Here is a 20,827-nt window from a genome sequence, read left to right on the forward strand (position 1 = left end):
CCACTTCGAGAAATAATATATTGCTGCTATTAAGTATTCTCTATTTCCCTAGGCCTTTTTAAGAGGTCCAACGAGATCAATGCCACATTGCATGAAAGGCCATGACCCTGTTAGAGTACTAAGTTCTTTTGCATGTTGATGGTTTATAAGTGCGTTCCTTTGACATTTATCGCAAGTTTGGGCGCAGCTAGTAGCATTTTGTTGCATGGTAAGCCAACAATATTCCGCGGTTAGTGCCTTTTGGGAAAACAATCTTCCTCCAACATGTTGACACATACTCCGAAATTCGCTTAGGATTTGCAAGCCTACCTCTGAAATGACACATAAAATGTGGGGTCCATAATAGAAGCATCAATAAAGTTTCCGCGGATGATCAGTGATTTCGTTCATCCAACTCTTGAGTGTCGATGACGGCAATTACCTCTGGCTCTATGTCGTAGACACTTAGAGTTGTAAGGTATTCAAAGGGGATCATTTGTCGAACGGAGTAGTCGAAAGCGAGGCTATGTTTGCAAATGTGTCGGCATGGTTGTTTTCTCCCTTTAGAATTTTCTGGATTTCATATCTTTTAAATTTATCAAGCAACACCTTGACTTTGTTTAGTTAAAACGCCATTATGGGATGATGCGCGGTGTAGTCTCCTGTAACTTGGTTGACTATGAACATCGAATCATAGTGAATTGACAATTCCTTCACCTGGAGTTCCTTTGCCACCTTTAGTGCTGCTAAAAACACCTTATACTCTGCTTCGTTATTACTTGCCTTGAATCCAAGCTTCAAGGTTTGCTCAAGTGTGGAGCCGTCTAGCATTACTAAGACTATTCCCACTCCAGCTCCTTTTATGTTCAATGATTTGTCTACGTAGAGCTTCCAAATGCGTGGGTTCTCAAGCAGTTCTTGGGAGTTCGTGGTGCTTAAAGTGCCTTGTGCTGTCGAAGTGAATTCTGCTACGAAGTCTGCCAGTGCCTGTGCTTTGATTGAAGTTCTGGGTTGGTAAATGATCTCGGGTTGTCCCAATTCGATGTCCCATTTGGTGACTCTGGACAATGCGTGAAGGCTATGCAGAATTGATTGCAACAAATACTCCGTCATGTAGACTACTATAAATTATTGAAAGTATAATCGAAGTTTCCTGGCTGCTATTACCAATGCAATGATGAGCTTTTCCATTTTCTGATATCTGGTATCTGGTTTAAGAAGAGCTTTTGATACGTAGTACCCCAATTTCTGCTCTTTTGAGTCTTCTTGAATCAGAGTTACACTCACTGCACAATTTGATACCTCCAAATATAGGTACAGGTCATCTTTGTCGACTAGCTTGGGCAACAACAGGGGCTTGGACAAGTATTCATATAGCTTTGCAAAGGATTCTTCACACTCGTCCATTCAAAGAAGGGTTTGCATTTGTCGCTGAATCGTGAAAAGAATTGGCTGAGAGAGGTCGTTATTCCTATCAAGCTTTGTATCTTCTTCATGATTCTAGCCTGCATCTCCATGATTGTCCTGATCTGATATGGGTTGGCCTTGATTCTACGCTTGGTGACCAGGTATCCTAGGAACTTGCCCGAGGCTACTCCAAAATTGCATTTTTTTCGGTTTAACTTCATATTGTACTTCCGATGTAGACCAAATAATTCATGGATGTAGGTCAGGTGGTCCTTTTTTTCTCTTGACGACCATGTCGTCTACATAGACTTCCATCGTTTCTCCAATCTTTTCTTTGAAGATTTGATTAACAAGTCTCTAATAGGTTTCCTCTGCATTCCTAAGACCAAAAGGCACAACTTTGTAATAGTACATACCTCGGCCGATGATGAAGGATGTTGACTCCATGTCCGAGTAGTACATCTTTATCTAATTGTACCCAGAGTAAGCATCCATGAAACTTAGTAGCTCGTGACCTGCAGTCAAACTACCAGTAGGCCGATCATTGGAAAAGGATACAAATCTTTTAGACATGCCTTGTACAGGTCCATGAAATCGACACACACCCTCCATTTGCCATTTTTCTTCTGCACCAGGACAACGTTAGCCAACCAATCCAGGTGGTGTACTTCAACGATGAAATTGGTATCCTTGAGCTTCTCAATCTTGGCTTTTATGATCTTACTTCATTAGGTTATGTGATTTTGTTTGTGTTGCATAATCAATTTAGCGGTTAGGTCCAAATAAAAGCGATGGCAGATCATAGAAGGGTCAATTCCTAGCATATCTTTTACGAACCAGGTGAACACATCTTTGTTGGCTCGGAAAAAGTTAATTAACAACTTATTCTCCTAGTCATTTAGCTACGATCCAATCCTGGCTTTACTTTCATGTTTGTTGAGATCTAAGTTGATGTATACGGTGTCCTCGTCCGTTTTTGACTCTGGAGTGTTATCATACAGGGGGTCAAGGTCCAATTCAAATTTTTTGTATCTCGCTTATTAACCCTCAGATGTTATTTCTATGTTGACTCGTCCATGGGAGAGCTGGAGCTCCGTTTTCCCTTTCGAATCATGTTCATGTTTTCAATAGCACAACAATGTGCCGTCGCTTAATCCCCTTTTATTTCTTTCACCATATATGGAGCGAGATAACGAAGTAGCTGATGGTAGGTAGATGGAACGACCTTCATCTTGTGCAACCAGTTCCATTCATGGCGTTATAAGGAGTTAGGCAGTCCATAACGTGGAAAGTCATCAGATGGTTGTAGGGTTCTACTTGAATTGCCAACTTTACCATCCCAGAAACCAAACGGTGGCTCCATTGAAGGTGTTGAGGATGGTCTTCCCCTTGTTGTTCAAGAATGCCCATCTTTTCAACGGCGTCCTTAAGGATGACATTTACTCATGTTCCGTTGTCCACCAGGACTCGGCTAACCATGCGTTGGAGATTTGTACCTTGACGGCAAGGGCATTGTCGTGAGGTGAGTTGACATCTTCTAGGTCTTGATCGGAGAACATCAAAATGTTCGAGTAAATAGTGGTTTGTTGATTGAAGCCACCATTCAATGCTCCTTGCAGGCCGCTTTTCTTTCTTTCCAGGTATTTCCAAGATATTCTAATTCGCCATTTATGCAATTTATTCTGGGGGAGTATTTCTTTTCCAAATACTGGATAGGATGAAAGCCTTAAAGCATTTTGGATTTTCTGTGATATACTTCAGAAGTCGGGTCATTGGGGCGACCTGTTAGAACTCATATTAACAATTTCTGTTGGAATCTGGTCGAGCATTACCTGGACAGATGCCTCCTTAAACTGGGAGATATCGTCTTCTAAATCTTCCACTCGCGTCTTTAGGTCAGCGAGTCTTGCTGGTTCTTTGGCTAGCAGGCTCTTTCGAAAGTCTTTTAGGAATAGACATATCTTCATCACATCTTTCGATATCTGATTTATGGCAAAAACTCCATTGGTTCCACTATTAACGTTTTGAGTGGGGACAGCACGATCATTGCAAGATGATTTGGGAGGAATCTCTATGGAGGTAAAATGATTTGGTTGAGAGGAATATAAGTTATCTTTCAATGAAAGCATCAATTGTTGGAACCAAATTCACGCGCCATCGTGAATGGTAGAGATGCACAAATCCGAGTAACCTGTAAAAAAACAAACAACCGTGAGCAAGCCTAAGACTACCGGGGGGTGTGCTGGCCAAAAGTTCCTCAACGATCAAGTTAGTAAGCAAGTATAAAACTCAAGCGGTGGGTAAAAGAATTAGAGGGAAAAGATTGCGTTACCAGAGACAAACTAGAACTTCTTTTTCAGTTTGACTTGATAGAGGTGGGGAATGTGATGTTCCTCGCTACTGCAGGAGAGGCTAATACTTGACTAAATAGATATAGATACAAAATGAGGGACTAACGGTAACTTCTGTGCCAACGATTATGCCGGTCTTGGAAAAATCGGGGTAAGGATCTTTATCTTTGCCTTGAATCATTGGGTTTAGACATTACTTCGGTGATCTTTAAATCGTTTCAAAATGAGAGGAACAAAAGTATAAATGAGAGGAACAAAGGATTTTAGGGGAGATTGTTCGTCTCCTAATGGAAAGAAATTGATAAATTCTATTTAGGCTTATGGAATTTTGTATAGAATGTCAAAACGAAAAGTGATTCAATTTCTACCATTATTATATTGTGATATTCCGTTCCCACAATCAAGACAATTGGCTGAATCTCGTGAAACCATTTCGTAGAAGTTCATTAATATCTTCTTTTTACAAAGCAATCAACTTCAATTCTTGAATAATCCACATCACTTCTGCTTCTATTGTAACAAAAGATTCCCTTCAATTTGAATTAGCAAAAGCAATGTCTTCTTGCATAATATGGATTCCAAACATTCATGATCTGGATATGAATGAGTCGAATTACTTATCCCTCAATCTATTAGTGAACTATCTTTTTAGGGAACGTGAAAGATGTTCCACTAGAAATATTCTTGTTATCATTTCGACTCATACTCCCCAAAAAAGTGGCAGATGCATTTATAACAGCTATGTGAGAGACATTTTTAGGATAGAATCCTAGTTCTAAGCCGGGAGAATCCTAGAGGATATCTAGAAGTAGATATTGCAACCTCTTGAGGAGTATGATTATTTTCTTTTTGTTGTTTTGTATATAAAATATTGATTCTTTATCCACTTGGCATCGCTTAATTGACCTTGTGGATCATACATGGGTGCACATCAACACACTAATAGATTTCTTAACAGTGTTAGACGGTAAAGACAACATTGATGACTAAGGTAAGAGATAAGGGATGATATTGATGAGTTTCAAACATAAAGAACCAAACTAATGAGTTGATAAAACCTAAAGGACCATTTGTAATAAAAACCCTCAACTATATATTTGTACCATATACCCTAAATCTATGTGCGTAGGTTTTTTTCTTCGTTAGTTAAGGATCTTCCTATATATGATCTATTTGGGCTTGAAATAACAAGTTGGGTTGTTCACCTAAGGACCACGGTTCTCAGCCCAGTAAATATCTTTCAGGATAGTGGGCTTTTAACCCACGAATAGGATTGGTTTGACCAAAGTCCTTATGAAAGTAGGATTGTAGAAAGCTTAAGTATAAGGGTGGCTCGATTGAATCCTACACGAATTAAAATTGCCAAGTATAAGAATAAGCCCTAGATAAATATAGATTATCCCAAGGATTAGAATGCCTACATGATCAAATAAAGATGAAGAATCTCATAATGGGACTAGGTCAGGGTCCTAGTGACCTAGTGAGAATCAAAAAGGCCGAGTCTAGATGGAGATGAAGTTTCTGTTGAGAGGGGATAAAGGAATATCCAAATAGATGTCAAGCAAACATAGTCCAATTAGGACTTTACCTCGACATGCTTGTTTATCATGGAAGCCTCGCCTATACATGGAAGAGGCTTTGCAACATTAAAGCCCCCTTCAGCTTAACAAATAGCTTGCTCTACGCGAAAATCCTCGCTCTACTCGAAACCCTTCTCACACTTTTTCAGAAGAACACTAATTATCTTAACCCTCTTGTTAATACATCTTCAGTTTGGACTAATAGCACTATGTTGACAACCGACGACATCTTCATTTTGGACTAACAACACTTGAGTCGTAGAATTAAGCAGAAGAGGCAACTTCATTAGCTTTCCAGCGAAGTTGAGTGTTCAATGATTGGTTATTCGTCTCTTTTTTAGTACATGTGTCCCTACAGCCTAATACCGATTTGGTGCACCTGTATACTTACGAGTTTAGTTGAGGTAGTCGAACCTAGTGCAAGAGATCCTGAACTTCACAGTGATCTAGGCAACATGTCTTCAGGTACTAGAACCCAAGGCCGATCCATGTTCCTTTCTTGGTTGTATTCACTCAATTACAGAAGTTAGCAACGCATTTAACACCACCATACACCACATCTATTCTGCTCACTGGACCGAACTCGGTTGTGAGTTAGCACACTACATAGGCTTTGTAACTTTTAGGGTCAACATGATTAGACTTACTAACTCGTTGATTAACCTCATCCTTAATTACTATCTACCGAGTAATGTTTTTTGCTTGTGAAACGTGTACTTAAACAATAAATATTTAACTCTGCACCCACAATAATGAATTATATAGTCAAGGCATGATTATTACTTTATTTTTTAATAAAAAGAAAAAATACTTCTCTAAGCTAGTTTTAAAAAAAATACTTTATCCGGTAATTCACTACTGCTCTTAAGACGCGGATAATAGGAAATCTAGGTAAATTTTGAAAACACAATCACATACAAAATTTCTCCTCACCCTTCTTCCGGCCCCTACCAATAATCCCCAACTAGAAAAACAGCCAGCAAAGAGAGCACATACTTCAACATTTTCATCTACGCTCGCTGCTCGGTCCCCTCCTTCAACTGTTCCCTCTCCTCTGGATGCATGCTATACAAATGCAAGCATAGATGCTGAGATATCTCTAATAATCATGAATTTCGTGTCCACTGTTTATTGTTTAATCAGTGGCTGAGTACACTAACGCAGAAACACTTCCAAAATAAAAGAAAATTCCAATTAATTGTTTTATTTATGTACTTTTAACTTTTTAACATGAGTAAGATTGAGGCTGATAATATCGAGCAAGATCCGGACACTTAAAAGGTGGATGAAAAGGGAGGGGGCGATATCGATGTAGGATTCTTTCTTCCAAAAACTTAGAGTAGTACACTATATGTTATTATACAAGTGATGAAATATTTGTATTAAAAATTAACAACAATAAAACAATTAACTTAAAAAGTAAAAAAATTTGCACTTATATAATGACACATAATGTACTTTATATATTCATTCACAATAAAAAATCTTTCATTGGAAAGTAGGTTTGAGGTTTGGTCAGTGCATGGGCTTCGATTCCCAGTCAACGATCAATATAATCGTTGCATGTCTCTTATCCTAATCTGCACGCAAGAAGCTGTCTCTTTTGCCCTTTCTTCAAGACAATTGACTGTTGCTAACAGTGACACTTTTTTACTTTGCATTTTGCAATGAGAAAAATCCTCACAGAGATTTGGGGGCAAATCCCATGTGCCTGCGGCAAATGCTACTCTTTGCTCATAAATTGAGCTCTATGTTCAACCTAGCTACGTTTGGGTTAGTATTTGAAAATATTATTATTAAAGAGTATTTTTCACCCATTTTGGTCGATTTGATCCAAGAGTATGGTTGGGGAAATTGGTACGTGAATAGTTAACTGCTTTAGCTTCTCTTTTACCAGTCTTCACCCATTGTGCCGTGACAATTACCATCCACAATTATTATTATTATTATTTATGCATGCTGGGTTAGAAATTATAAATTTTAATATTAGTTTATAATCTTTAATTTGTATGTGCTATAGTGAATTCAAATTCATAAGTTGCATATGTTCGTTAGAACTCTAAACAACAGTTACCATGTTTACAAAAGATTGGTTTTTAGTTCTATATAAACTCAAGCATCTCATCTATTTAAATGAATTAAGAGAAGACTTTTCTCCATTGTCTTTTATGATTTGTTAGTCAAATTTCAAGTCATGTCTTGATAGTACAGAATATATAAAGTTTGTCAAAGTCCGAAGAATGAGGTGCTTGGACTTCGGATTATAGATTGTTGAATTATGCGAGACAGACGTCTACTGAACTACAAGCACAATAGTAAGGGCAAAATTCTGTCTGCAGGACATTGCATTTATATGCAAGCCTCAATCTCCAAGTTTGTCAGTCTTTCTTACTTTCTCTTTAGTTATTTATATAATCTTGTATCTTTATGAATATTATCATTGGAATTTATATTGTTATTTTTCATATTTTTTAATATTGCTCCAACAATCTAAAGACTGAAATTTCTATGGAACAATTAGAAGATATGGATGTGAGAAGAAAAACTTACATCATAATGTGTTCAATGAGTCTATCCATCATTCGCCATCATTTGGAGGAAATAAACGTTTCTCTGATATGGAGAGAATTGTCACTGGTTTTTAATATAGCGAAAGAAAAGTGAGAAATCATGATGATAAGTGGATGGATATTCATATATATAATCAGTTTATTGAAATATGATGGGTTGTTTCTTGCATCTGCTTATAGTCACTAGTCACGCAATTGGTTTGTGTGTTTTATATATGATTGATATATGTATGTGTCAATACATTATTAGATACTTTAAACCCAGGATTTGCATACTAGTTGTACACAATTCTATGCCTCAAATGACCGTTTGAGGAACCACTGAACCATGCACATTGGTTGTTTTGTGGTAATTTATATCATATATGTTAATTTATATTATGTTTCAGTGATTAGTTTTAGAACCTTATATATATGGGGTAATTTTTATTCAACTAGTGTCAATATCTAGATGGAATTAAGCCAATTAGTACTTATACTTAAAGCATGTAGATAACTTCCCAACAGCACGGTTATTCATGAGCTTGGTTCATGCAAAGTTTAGAACTCATACCTGTTCATGAAAAAGTATATATTTGTATATACTGACGATCAGTCATTGGATGGGTATCCTTGCGTCAAGGCCCATATGAATTAGTATGATTGTAGATAATATGAAAATATATCTCTACATAAGCATTACTTTACTTGCAGGAAGGGTGATATGCTGGAAAGGCATGACTATTTTTGTAACCACCATGACAACAGATATATGACTTTGAATTGCAACTGTGGCTTACTGAATATGTATGTTGTACTTTTCAACTGATTTGGATGATGAGGAATTCTAGTCCTATCCCAACATACTGGATTATGGTTTCTCAACCCTTGTGGCTTTGAAAAAGTGGTTTCTTATTGGAAATCAACAAGGCTAGGATTGGGTTCTAATGCTTAATATCCCCATGTTGTAGTATGGTCAGTTTACGCACACACTGAAAAGATGTATCGGTTAAAGCCACGTGAACACCAGGTGTAATGGATTCATACCAGTTCATGAAAGAGTTCCTTTCGCAGAAAGGAGATGTGCCGAAATAGAGAAGTTCGGCAATTGAAATGTTGGAAGGCTATAAATAAATTCGAAAGGATGTGTGTGTCTTTTATGCGGAAGCTTGACTCTCAACACACTCCTACAAATACAAACATCTGCTCTGACCCTCTATGCACGTCTAGAACCTCGTAGGTCGTCGGGTTGGCTACGGTATGTCAAGTTGCCCCTTGGTTTTTGTCTCCCAAGACCTAGAGCCGAAAGTGATAGCTCTAAAGACCTAACTAGAATATTTGAAATGTGGAAAAGCTTGTGTTTCTTATGTTTCTTCTCTTCCCCAAAGCCTCCTTATATAGTGGTTGGGAAAAGTGTACAAAGATTGTAAAGCCCATGAAAATCACAAGTATATTCTAATATGAATGTCTCTTGATTTTCATCTAATTATCACATAGATAATTAGGAGGTTAATATCCTCATGTGGATGGAATATCCTTTGATATTTGATGAGTCGATATTTTACTATATATTGTACTCTATACTTAGTATTAATTTATTGGTTATTTTGGTAGAATTTTGATTCTTTGATTTATATTCTTAATGTAGGACATTTGATTTACTCTGCAGCAAAAAGCAATCAAATGGATAAATTTTGGAGTGATTCCAATTGGAGGAGGTTTGTGAGTCTTTCAAGATGATTGTATCAAAATTCTAGATTTTTCCACAAGCTGTTTGACCGTGGCAATGAAATAAAGACCGAGCGCGCAACTTTCCCAAATTGACGTTTATGGACATTTTGGGTATTTTGGAGGTCAAAATGGCATATTTTGAGGAAGATTCCTTCTGAGGATTTGTAGGGGACAACGTCAGCTTTCAAAAGAGACCTTTTAGGACCAAATTGGAGTTGATTTGGTTGGTCAAAAGTCTGATCTTCTGAGAAGTCCGAATTTCAGTTTAAATAAGAAACCTTTTACTTTCTGTTTTATTATTTTATTATGTTTCCTAGTTTTATTCTAAGACCTTTTAGGGTTTTATTTTGTAGTAGTATAAATAAGATATTTAGCATTAGGGTTAACGAGGAGAAGAGGGGAGAAAAAGCACGCACACTTTAGAGAGCTTTTGGATTCAAGTTTCTTTTCAAATAAATAAATAAATAAATAAATAAATAAAGAAAAAAAGAAGATAATTAGGAGGTTAATATCCTCATGTGGATGAAATATCCTTTGATATTTATTTATCCCAAAAGATAAATCCTACATGAAATATGCCAAATGCAATTGGATTTTTCTAATAAAGGGAATGTAATGGTTTGTTTGATTCTAATCAGACACACCTATGAGGGTTTTCTTTATGAAAAAAAAGAATAAATATGTTGATTTGAATTGGTATATCTCACAAGCGATGCATAGTTAACATTCTAAATGCGGACACATTGTGAAAGAGCAAACTTTGTATGGATCATTTGGTCCTTTTCAAAATGAATGAGCGGGTTTCAGAAGTTATGTCTCTCTTCCATTGGTATAGATATATGTGTAATCCCTCGTCCGAATGAGTTATCAACTGCTTGGAAACGCCATTCGCCAAACTGGTAATTTATAACCATGGTGGGTCAGTTGGCAAGTTGTATATATCAAAGTGAATTTGATCTGTGAGTGGTATCATGGTGATCTGCAAGTGTCATGGAAAATTGCCAATTGTGAAATGAATCTTGTGTTATTCTCACATGATCAATTCAACGTAACGATATGAGGAGCTATGTTATTACGAGACAAAAATCTCTGTGGTATGTATTTCGAATATGCGCAAGAGGCAGGTTGGATTCATAAATACATAATTATATGAACACGCATGCTGGTCAAGTTTTGTCTTTGGACAAATTATAAGGATTAGCTAATTAACATCGATGAAGGTATTACTTTGACAACTACCGTAAATTAAGAAAGTCATAATTTCACTTGCATGTTAGTCATGATGATCGAGTTGCCTGCAAGCAAGGGTTAAGCATTTCAAAGTGAAAGTTTATCCATGGAAACTTATCAAAGTTCAAAGGTTGAAGGCAAAGTGCCAATTCGTGCTTATACAAATAAGGCTAATGAGGCTTCAAAGTTTGGAAGTTTAGACAAAGAACCTATCTTTCTCATTTTCTTCTTAAAGTGTAAAAGTGAATTATTGATAGTGTTAAAAGGAACCACAATGGAAGGGGATTGTGGGGATAACTTAGCTATCTTTTGATGTATGAGATTTACTTAATTAAGAAGAATGGAAAAGTAATTTGGTAATTGAATGAGACAATCAAGACGTCAGCTCTTGAAATGAGAAATTTTTTAAGGTATAAAGAGGTTAGAGACCTTCCTAGAAATTCCTTAAATGTGGGGGAGTATGCCCAAGTATTAGCAAATTACTTACAGTCCCAACATGTACTTTTGAGGACTTGACATTGTAAAACAACTCCTCTCATATAAAATATAATCTCATAAGATGGATGGTGCACACCATTAAAACTAGTCAACCAAGTAGTGGATCCAATTATTAAAGATTAGACTAGAGAGTAAGTTGATCATTGAGGCGAATGAGGTTAAAGCCAACATAACTAATGAATCAGCCTGACGAAAACCTAACTTAGTTGATTGAAGATCCCATGGTCCGAGTTTAAGAGGCAAACTCGTTGGGTATGATTTAAAGAAGTTAACACACTATATAACACCATTCCAATGGTGGAAAAAGTGTGTTGTCTGCAGAAGTTTTAGGGTGTATATTTATGCTTAATGGCACCGATATCTTATAAATAAGAGGAATATTGCATAGTATTCTTAATCAATGGTCGCCTATATGAAAGTAGAAGTGGGTCACTTCTATGAGTACAAGATGGCTAAATTCTCTAACGTTATCATGAAACCTAGATTTGTTCAGGACTAAAATGAACACAACTGTATGAACGGTAATATATTAGGACTAGTGATGTGTGCTACTTATTGTCTCGGTATCTTCCCCATCCACTGCGTCACCAAGTAAATCCGATAAGTATTCACTAGGTAGGTTCAAGTCCAAACCTCTCCCGATGCATCTCTTGTCCACCTGCATTCTTGAATAATTCCTAATTTTGCATTCATGTGGGGGATTGTTGGAAATTATATATTATAATATTAGTTTAATATATTTAGTTTTTGTGTGAATGAAAAAATAAGAGTCAAGTGTCATAGCTGAATTCAAATTCATGAGTTGCATCTGTTCGTTAGAACTTTAGGCAACAATCACCATGTTTCAAAAAGAGTGGCTTGAGCTCTATATGAACTCAAGCATCCCATACGTCTAAATGAATTGAGAGAAGAGTTTTCTTCAGTGCCTTTTCTTCCTTTTTCGTCAAATTTCGAGTCGTGTCTTGAGAGTAGGAATATATGAAGTTCATTGGAGTCTGAAAAATAAGGTGCTTTAACTTTAGGTTATAGATTGTTGAATACTAGGAGACAAACGCCTACCGAACTACAAGCACAAGGGTTGTGGCAAAGTTCTATTTTTAGGACATTGCATTTACATGCAAACCTCAATCTCTAAGTTAATTATGTACACAATTGATGGTGTGATTTTCTTTATGAATATTACCATTGGAATTTATAATTATATTTTCATATTTTCTAATATTGCTACAACATGCTAAATTATGTTTTTTGTGGTTTCGACGTTCGTTTCAAAATAAGGACAATCTCACTTTTTTCCGTTGATCAAAATTTCATTGCAAAATTTTTTTATTAAATAAGATAACAGTATATTAAACTATAATATTTAGATTGAATTCCCTAGACACACAGAAAGAAGCAAAAGCCACTAAACACACAAGAATTAAAAAAAATGGTAAATTACATTTTATTTCTTCAGGTTTGGGTGCAATTGCAACCTCATACAACATCTTTAAAACTTTTCAATCTCATACATTTAGTTATCATTTATTTCAATTTCATACAGCTTAAAAAAATCTAGTAATTTAACTGTTAAGTAATGACGTGACAAATGCAAAACCCTACTTTTAATAACACGACAGTCAAGTGTGCCACGTAACAAAATATGAATTATAAAATAAATAGAAAGTTGGTCTCCACCACTACCACTTCATCTTCTTCGCTCTCCATCTCTCCTCTCTCTCCCGTTTCTCTTTCTCTTTTCCACCTCAAATCTGATAAAATCTGAAACGGGCAGATAGAGAGTGAGCTATGGAGGAACACCGGAATTTGTTGTGCCAAAGCTGCTATTCTCTCTTCGCTCAAATCATCGCCCAATTGCCGCCGGCGACCCGTCTCTTTCGTCTTTCCCAACCCTTTCCCCAACTCCGCCCAAAAGACGGAGGCGAGGACCTCTTCATGCACCAGTCATCGATCAGATCCGACGGCTTCCGCACCATCTCTGAAGGCAAGTCCTTCGAATTCCTCATCTACTTCGGCGATGACAGAAAGACCAACAAGCAATAAAGCAATGTTCTGAACCCCCATGTGCATTCTACTTGAAAATTGGGCAATGTAAATTTGGTGTGACCTACAAATTTCATCACTCGAAAGCTATCTGAATACCATTAGCTGAAGAAGAGAACAAAACTCGAGAAATTGGGACGGCTATCAAGATAGAGGGAACTGGATTTGCTACGAGGGCTCTGCATTTGCCACGTCATCACTTATACTATTAGCCTCTCCATCTCTCTCTCTCTTGTCTCTCTCTCCCCCTCTCTCTCTCTCTCGTTTCTCTCTCATTTACATGACATAATTGAATGTCACATCATAAAAAATATAAGTTTGATTTTGCCACGGCATGACTTAACGAATTTTTTATCTGATATAGGAAATTGAAATAAATGATAATTAATGTATGAGATTGAAATGTTTTAAAAATGTTGTATGATGTTACAATTGCATCCAAACCTGAAGGGATAAAATGTAATTTACCCCAAAATATAAACACAATAAAGATAAGTTTAGAATGTAACACTTCATCCATTCCTTAAGCTTATTCATGTGGAGCTGTTGAGTTTCATAACATTTAGCCACCGAGTAATAAAGAGCATACAATGTCATACTCATCCTCTCATAAATTTTTCCTAATCCATAACAAGCTCGAAACTATTACATTAACTTAGGGTAGGGATTATTATGGGTTTGAAATTATTACGTTAACTGAGAATAAGAAGTTTCAAACTCGGGACGCATAAGCAGAAACCTAACCGCCAATTTAGTAGGATGGGTAAACTGCCATTTGACCCCTTGAACTATTGTTCCAGTTGAAATTGATCCTCTAAACTATTTTTTTGGTAAATTAACCCCCTAAACTATTTAAAATCAACCAATTGACCCTTGTTAGTAGATTCCATCCACTATTTGGTCAAATTCAAAGAGAAATTAGCCTTTCCTTCATCATTTCTTACTTGTCAAATATAACCATGAATGAACTTATGACATTTGAAAACAAAATAATGTGTAATGACGATGTGAGATGATCCGTTATGTAAACATTTGGCTTTTTTATGTTTTCTCATTATGCTATATGTTTTTTAATTATTATGTGTCCATGTGTCAAAATTTTATTGGCGGTTATAGCTGATAAGTAACAATTGATGATGAAATGACTAATTTGCCCTTGAATTTGACGGAATTGATTCCGCAATCTAACGACAAGGAGTTAATTAACTGATTTTAAATAGTTCAAGGGGCTAATTTACCAAAAAAATAATGTAGGGGTCAATTTCAACTAGGATGATAATTCAAGGGGTCAAACCTTAATTTACCCTTATTAGGATATATGGCTCAATATGCTACACATTTTGTCAATTTAGAAACCAATCACCCTAAATCCTAAACTGATGTTGTAATTTACCTCACTTTAAAAACTCGACAAAAGTCCATATAAATCTTTTCTCTCCGAGTGAGAGTCTTTCTCCCTTATTAAGAGTATTTCTCACCTTTTTGTGTGAGGCTTTCATATTTGAGCAAATCCGATGGTGGCGACCCTAGCTTCAGCCGAGGTCGGTCACCGTTCCTCCCCACTCTTTCCTACTCCACTTTTCCTTGCTTCTACTGTTTTCCCTCCTGCTTTTTATCCCAATCTATTATGTTCCTCTTACCCCACTGGTATCCCTCCTCCTTGTTGATCCTTTTTCTAATTTTCAACCACGAATACTATTGAGGTTGTGCGTAGAGCTCCGATGTTTCCACGGGCTCGAGTGTTTCCTACACCACCACTTTCACTTTGTTGTCTGCTAGATGAAGCAGGCTTCTCTTGTTTAGTTGCCGGTTCTCCTTACTTTGTGGTTGTGCTTAGGAAGCAGAACAAAGTCAGATGTTGCGACTGTTGAGGCGTTGCTTGGTTGTGAACAAAGTCACTAGTTTTCTCTTCATTGATGGTTTCCTTTCAACTACCTAGGGTGTGTGAACCTTAAAGTTGTTAATATTTGTTTTTCGGTGTCACTGGCGATCTATAGGGTTTAAGCCGGAAGGCTGTCCTAGATCTGATGGTGATACATTCCGGTGATGACCCAACTCTTACCCTATGCTATTAAGACATGAACGTTGAAGACATAAGATGGAGTAGTCGGAAAGAAAAGTTATCCTTTCTAAACCCTACATAATCACACGTGTTTAGACGGTTTTATGCTGTATTGCGATCCATAAGTGTACAGCGGCATTCTATTTAAATTACACTAATCTCCCAAAAGAAGATTCAAATTTGAGTGTGAGGGGGCAGGCACACTGTTGTTTACAACTAATCTAACACACATACTAGAAACTATTTGATTGGATTGTAATAGAATCTCCTAAATGGGAATGCAGTTAACCCGAAAAGGAAAACAAAAACTGTCACTGTAACTAACATGGAATGAGCAAAGTGAGATGGAGATCCTAAGTTCCAAAGCTCATGCAGGAAAGGAAAAAAAAAGGTTATCGCATAGCGCAGTTACGCACAAAATGGCATCAACAATTGGTAATGAAATGCACTAAACTCGGTGCAGAACGTATGCCCTCAACAGAATTAAAAGATTATACCAACATTTTGCTTTCGCTAGTTGAGACACCAGGTTTGTGACTGCTGACAAACACCCGATAGCCTCGGAAAACATCAGAAAAAGGCACTACTCAATTTTGGTGTGATTTGGTAGTATCATTGCAACTTCTTGTTATTCTCGTTCTTCTAAGTTGTTTTTGTTTCTTAGCAGATTCTCAGTCTTCTAGTTGAGAGATAACGCTGACAAACACCTGGTAGCCTTGGCGCATATCGGAAAAAAGGCAGTACTCATTCTTGGCATGGTATGTTGCCATCAAGCCTGCACATGCATAACAGGAATGAATCAGAACATCATCGACTCGGGTATAATAACCGATCAACTCCCAGGAAGAACAAACTATTATGCATTAAATAAACTAGGTTTCCTTCTTTTGAACCCAGCTTCCCTTGTTCTCTCATCCTCTCACAAACTGACAGCCCATAGGCAAGTTCTCAATTATACGTAAGTTTTGTGAGCTAAATCCAAAAGGCTAACAGAAATAGCTTTGTACCGTAGCCAGCAGTTTGAACATCGAATCCTTCATCCTAGCACACAACAAATTGATATAATTCAGAGAATGAGTACTCAAGGAAAACTAGAAGAGAAGAAAAAGTAAAAAAAGGGCTTGGAATAAGGAAAAATTATTGCACCTGCAGTTCTCGAATGAGAGGTAAACTTCCAGTAATTGAGTACGGTTTTACATGACCAACAACCTCTTCAGTAGCTTTACACAATACATGAAATCCACGGGAGTTGAGATCGCAAGCAACTCCGGACATTGCCTCATCAAAACTTAAAGCAAGGCTGTAGAGAGACAAAAAATGTAAATACACTTTCTTTCTTCTTTTAATAATTAACTTGCCAAAAATATTTGTCTTGTTTTGCTTTTGTTTGTTTATTTATTTATTATTTATTTAAGAAAAATATTTGATGGTAGCTAAGCAAAAAAAACAAACATCTTGAGAGAGACAGAGAGTACCTTCCCCTTAGGTTTTCATCTGGTAAGATATACTTTGAAACCGGACCTCGTGACTCTACGTTTCCTATGTTTTTGTTAATGTCATCCACATATTCTTGAAGCTTTTTCATAACATCCTTAACGCTGTAACAGGTTAAAAGTGTTTGCGTGTTAAAAATGGAGAATGGGGCAGAGATAAAATCTTTACAACAAACCTTTAGGATATGGAAATTCACAAAAGAAAGCCAGTTGCTTACTTGTAGAAGGGAGTTAACCTGTAAACAACAAAAATTAATAAGAAAAATCCTAGAAAAGAAAAAGATTAAAGAAAAATCCTCGATGAGATATTCCTTCTCCTACAACCAAGAAAATAAATATCACTACTACAGAAAAGCCTCAAACAAGTCACTGAGAATATTAACCTGACATCTCCCGAAATTGTGCACTCAGCTGGAATTTGATTTATTCCACCAACTGGATCTGAAACCAAAAAGAGGTCAGTGTAATCCATGATTCTCCAACATTTTTCACCACAAGCTTGAAACCAGAAACTTACAACTCCATTGTGTTGGCTTCATGGTTGATGGTGTAGCAAATCCATAGACCTCTTCCTTGGGATGGGGAGGAAAATCTCTATAGAACCGCAACTGGATATCTTTCAGTGCTTCCATAGCTAGCTCCAAAGGGTTTATAGCCTACAGATATTCAACATCAATAAGATAAATAAGTACAAAGAGGACGTGATACCATTGTGATTCACGATACAAATGTTCAATTGTCCAAGAAGACATAAGTTCAGGCTCTGGAATGCTCCAAACAAGTTTTATTGTAACGAAATATAGGAGCGATTTGTAGATAAGAAAAAAAATTTAATTGTGAACCAAGATAACTCCTTAGCTTCTTTGGCTGCAAGTCCAACAAATGCTTTTTACCAATTAAAGAGAAAAGGCTAGAATTTGCTATGACGAAATGTGCTTCACCATTCATAAAAACCCCACACCAGATATCAACTTCCCTACCCAGAATAGTTCAGAAGCAGCGACTGAAATCCTATATTGCACTTTATCAAAGAGCATATTTACTATTATCAAAGAAAATCTTTATGCCTTCTCTTATTACTACCTCATCCCGAAAGTGTTGGGTGGTTTTGCTCCTGTAATAAATCACACAACAGTAAAATAACATCCCTGATTTGTATTATATTGACCATGACCCCTTTGAAAATACTATATCCAGCTCATAGTGTCCAGCTCAGTAGTATTTTCACCATTGATCCCCAACCCTAAACATCATATTAATCGAACTTAAGAATTTTATGCCAGGCGGGACTATGACCATGGTAGCTGCAGTGGAGTAGGCAGCGGGATATACATCTAAACCAATGGTTCAATGGTAAGCAGATTAAGTACTGAAATGTCACTTCAAATGGCGTACAGGACACAGTGGCATACCTTGTGTGCCAAACCACTGTGAAAAAGCTTCCCAGTCACATGAAGCTTCCAAGGTATCATACCACCAGTACCGATGCAAGGTTGTTTATCTGCTGTGTCAATCCAAAACCTGAGTTGAACGCCAACATGAATCAGCATGACATTTCATGGTTATCCTGTTTTACAAAAAATGAAAATTACTTACAGAGGACCATCCTTTAGCCTACTGAGTAGCCCATCCTTTACGAGCGCATCCACACCAACCCCTGAAATGGCAGAATTCTCTTCATTTGCTATAAAGACTGCAACCACAGTTGACTTCAATTTTGGCTTTGTCTCTGCCAGCCTTCTCATGAGCTCAGTTACAAGTGCAACATGACCCAAGCAATCAGTAGTTCCACGGCCACGAAGTTTATCTCCATCGATGCTCAATGAGAATGGATCAAATTCCTGCAAATACAAGAATCAAATTTGATGCACAATGAATCATCACTAACCCACAAAAATTGAGAAAAAGAAAGAACGATCATTATTGCATTTTAACTACTGCCCAATGTTGATCCATTATTCTGTACACAACACCAATGAAAAACTCAAACTCCTGTAATAAAAGACTAACTTGCATCTGAAACTGTATTTCCAAAACGTAAGATGTGAAGCGCAATAAAATTTAATTGGCCACAGTTATGAGATTTCATGCTTGTCTTGAACCAAAGCTTACTGTCAAATGACGTAAGCTGAAGGATCTTAAAGAAAAAGAGGGTAAAAAAATCTGGTTAATGGTTATAATCAATTTCAGATGCATCACGCTAAAATGGTAATATATTACCAGCTGATTCCAGTTGGGATCATAACTAGACAAGTAGTTAGCAAAATAGAAGGAAGGACAAGCTAGCAGAAATTAGACCATAGTTACTAATATATGGACAAAGGAAACCATAAAGTGGGTTTTGTAAAAAAAAAAAAAAAAAAAAAAAAAAAAAAGAAGCCCGAAAACCATCTGTGGGTTTGTAGAATTTTCAAATTAGCAGAGTTCAACTCGAATTGGATTATCAATTTATTTATGGATAGGAATCACTTTTGAACAACATAAATCTAAAGGGCAGCAAATTACCAAATTATAGTATCTAACTTCTCATAACATAAGGACGAAAGCCCCCAAAATAAACGATTTATGCAGGGTAAATTTGTCAACTGAACAAACTTGTTCGGGTTTCAAATTGATTGGATTTAGTTTAATTCACCAGAAAGAATCATGATTGGGATTTTGACTGCAACATTAAAAGGATAGAAGACTTCAGTAGTTAAAACATTTGGATTAGGCTTAATATGAGTAATCAGAAAACCAAGAAAACTGCTGTTATTCAATCACAAAAAGATGGAGCAATCAAAAGATTAGTTTTGGGATAAATCCCAAAGGATAAAGCAAAACATATATATTTGGGAAAATCCAAGTGAAAAAACATAACTAAAATGTATAAAGGCAGAGCTGTTCCAAATCAACAAAAAAAGAATCGAAACTCGGCAAATATTGATTGGAATTAAGCTAACACTAAACAGATAATCCTCCAAACAACTAGCTAATCACTCAAAAGCCAAGACAAGTAAAAGCTCTAATCAGTTCAAACAAACCCCATAACATAAATGCCAAAACAATCAGCCTACGAAGATAATCGACAAAAAATAAAAACACAAAATTGGGTTGAACAGCTTGTAACATATTGAACATAAAGTTGTCACTCTCTAACGCTCTACACTATAGATAGAATCCAATCCAATCCAGTCCAATCCAATCCAATCCAATTCAATCCAATCCCAGATAGCAAACACAGACCAAATTAAAGCCGAAAATCGAATGAAAGAAACAAACCCAGTCATTGGGATTAGCAGTGACGACGTCCATGTGACAGCCAACGAAGGACAAGATCTTCCCAGGAACAGTTCCCGGGTACTCCACAATAACGTTGCCTCTGCCGGGGAAGTAGGTCACGTGTTTGATCACCAAGGGCCCACCGCCTGTGGTGGTGCTATGGGGAAGCAGGGAATCAAGGACGTGCTTGACGGCTCGGTCCTCTTGAGGGATCAGCTCAGGTGGGTTGTTCTGGAGATACTTGGACTCCCCAATAAGCTTGGAGAGAAGGGATACGAAGGACTCCTTGTCCAGGTCGCCTACTATTTTCTTCACGTCGGTGGAGGAAGCCATGGCTGCCTGCGAAATCAGAATATTTCTTTTCCTGTGGGTTTTGGGTTTCTCGGGTCGTGGTGGACGAGAGAGAGAGAGAGAGAGAGAGAGAGAGAGAGAGGAGTGTGGCTGAAGTCGGGAATTCCAATATTTCTTTTCCTGTGGTTTTTGGCTATCTCGGGTCGTGGTGGGGAGAGAGAGAGAGAGAGAGAGAGAGAGAGAGAGAAGAGTGTGGCTGAAGTCGGGAATTCCGAAAAAAGGTAGACTTACTACTTCTATGAAAGTATGGAAAACTAACCATAACTGACACATCAATCGAAATCAGGACGTG

The 20,827-nt window shown here is 37.1% G+C and overlaps 2 protein-coding genes across 2 annotated transcripts; both read right to left on the bottom strand.

Moving 5' to 3' along the window:
• Nucleotides 1–603: 603 nt before the first annotated feature.
• Nucleotides 604–1,092, bottom strand: LOC137732914 (uncharacterized). Its single transcript, XM_068472163.1, has one exon. The coding sequence runs from the start codon at nucleotides 1,090–1,092 to the stop codon at nucleotides 604–606; it is 489 nt and encodes a 162-aa protein (XP_068328264.1).
• A 14,633-nt stretch (nucleotides 1,093–15,725) lies between these two features.
• On the bottom strand, nucleotides 15,726–20,627 carry LOC137731108 (acetylornithine deacetylase-like). Its single transcript, XM_068470190.1, has 10 exons — nucleotides 20,185–20,627; nucleotides 18,520–18,764; nucleotides 18,336–18,444; nucleotides 17,441–17,579; nucleotides 17,307–17,364; nucleotides 17,142–17,159; nucleotides 16,906–17,028; nucleotides 16,577–16,730; nucleotides 16,438–16,471; nucleotides 15,726–16,205 (listed from the first exon to the last, which is right to left on the bottom strand). The coding sequence occupies exons 1-10, from the start codon at nucleotides 20,515–20,517 to the stop codon at nucleotides 16,102–16,104; spliced, it is 1,317 nt and encodes a 438-aa protein (XP_068326291.1). The 5' UTR covers nucleotides 20,518–20,627; the 3' UTR covers nucleotides 15,726–16,101.
• Nucleotides 20,628–20,827: the final 200 nt, after the last annotated feature.

This window comes from Pyrus communis, chromosome 4, assembly GCF_963583255.1.
Source record: "Pyrus communis chromosome 4, drPyrComm1.1, whole genome shotgun sequence".
NCBI classification, from domain to species: Eukaryota; Viridiplantae; Streptophyta; class Magnoliopsida; order Rosales; family Rosaceae; genus Pyrus; species Pyrus communis.

What these genes read in the sequence shown, in the direction of transcription:
- LOC137732914 (XM_068472163.1), bottom strand. Translation starts at nt 1,092, where the DNA reads ATGACGGAGTATTTGTTGCAATCAATTCTGCATAGCCTTCACGCATTG.
- LOC137731108 (XM_068470190.1), bottom strand. Translation starts at nt 20,517, where the DNA reads ATGGCTTCCTCCACCGACGTGAAGAAAATAGTAGGCGACCTGGACAAG. An exon ending in GAAGCCAACACAATGGAGTT is followed by an intron (nt 17,365 to 17,440) that starts GTAAGTTTCTGG and finishes TTTTGGTTTCAG; the next exon opens with ATCCAGTTGGTGGAATAAAT. An exon ending in TGTTCAAACTGCTGGCTACG is followed by an intron (nt 16,206 to 16,437) that starts GTACAAAGCTAT and finishes ATGCATGTGCAG; the next exon opens with GCTTGATGGCAACATACCAT.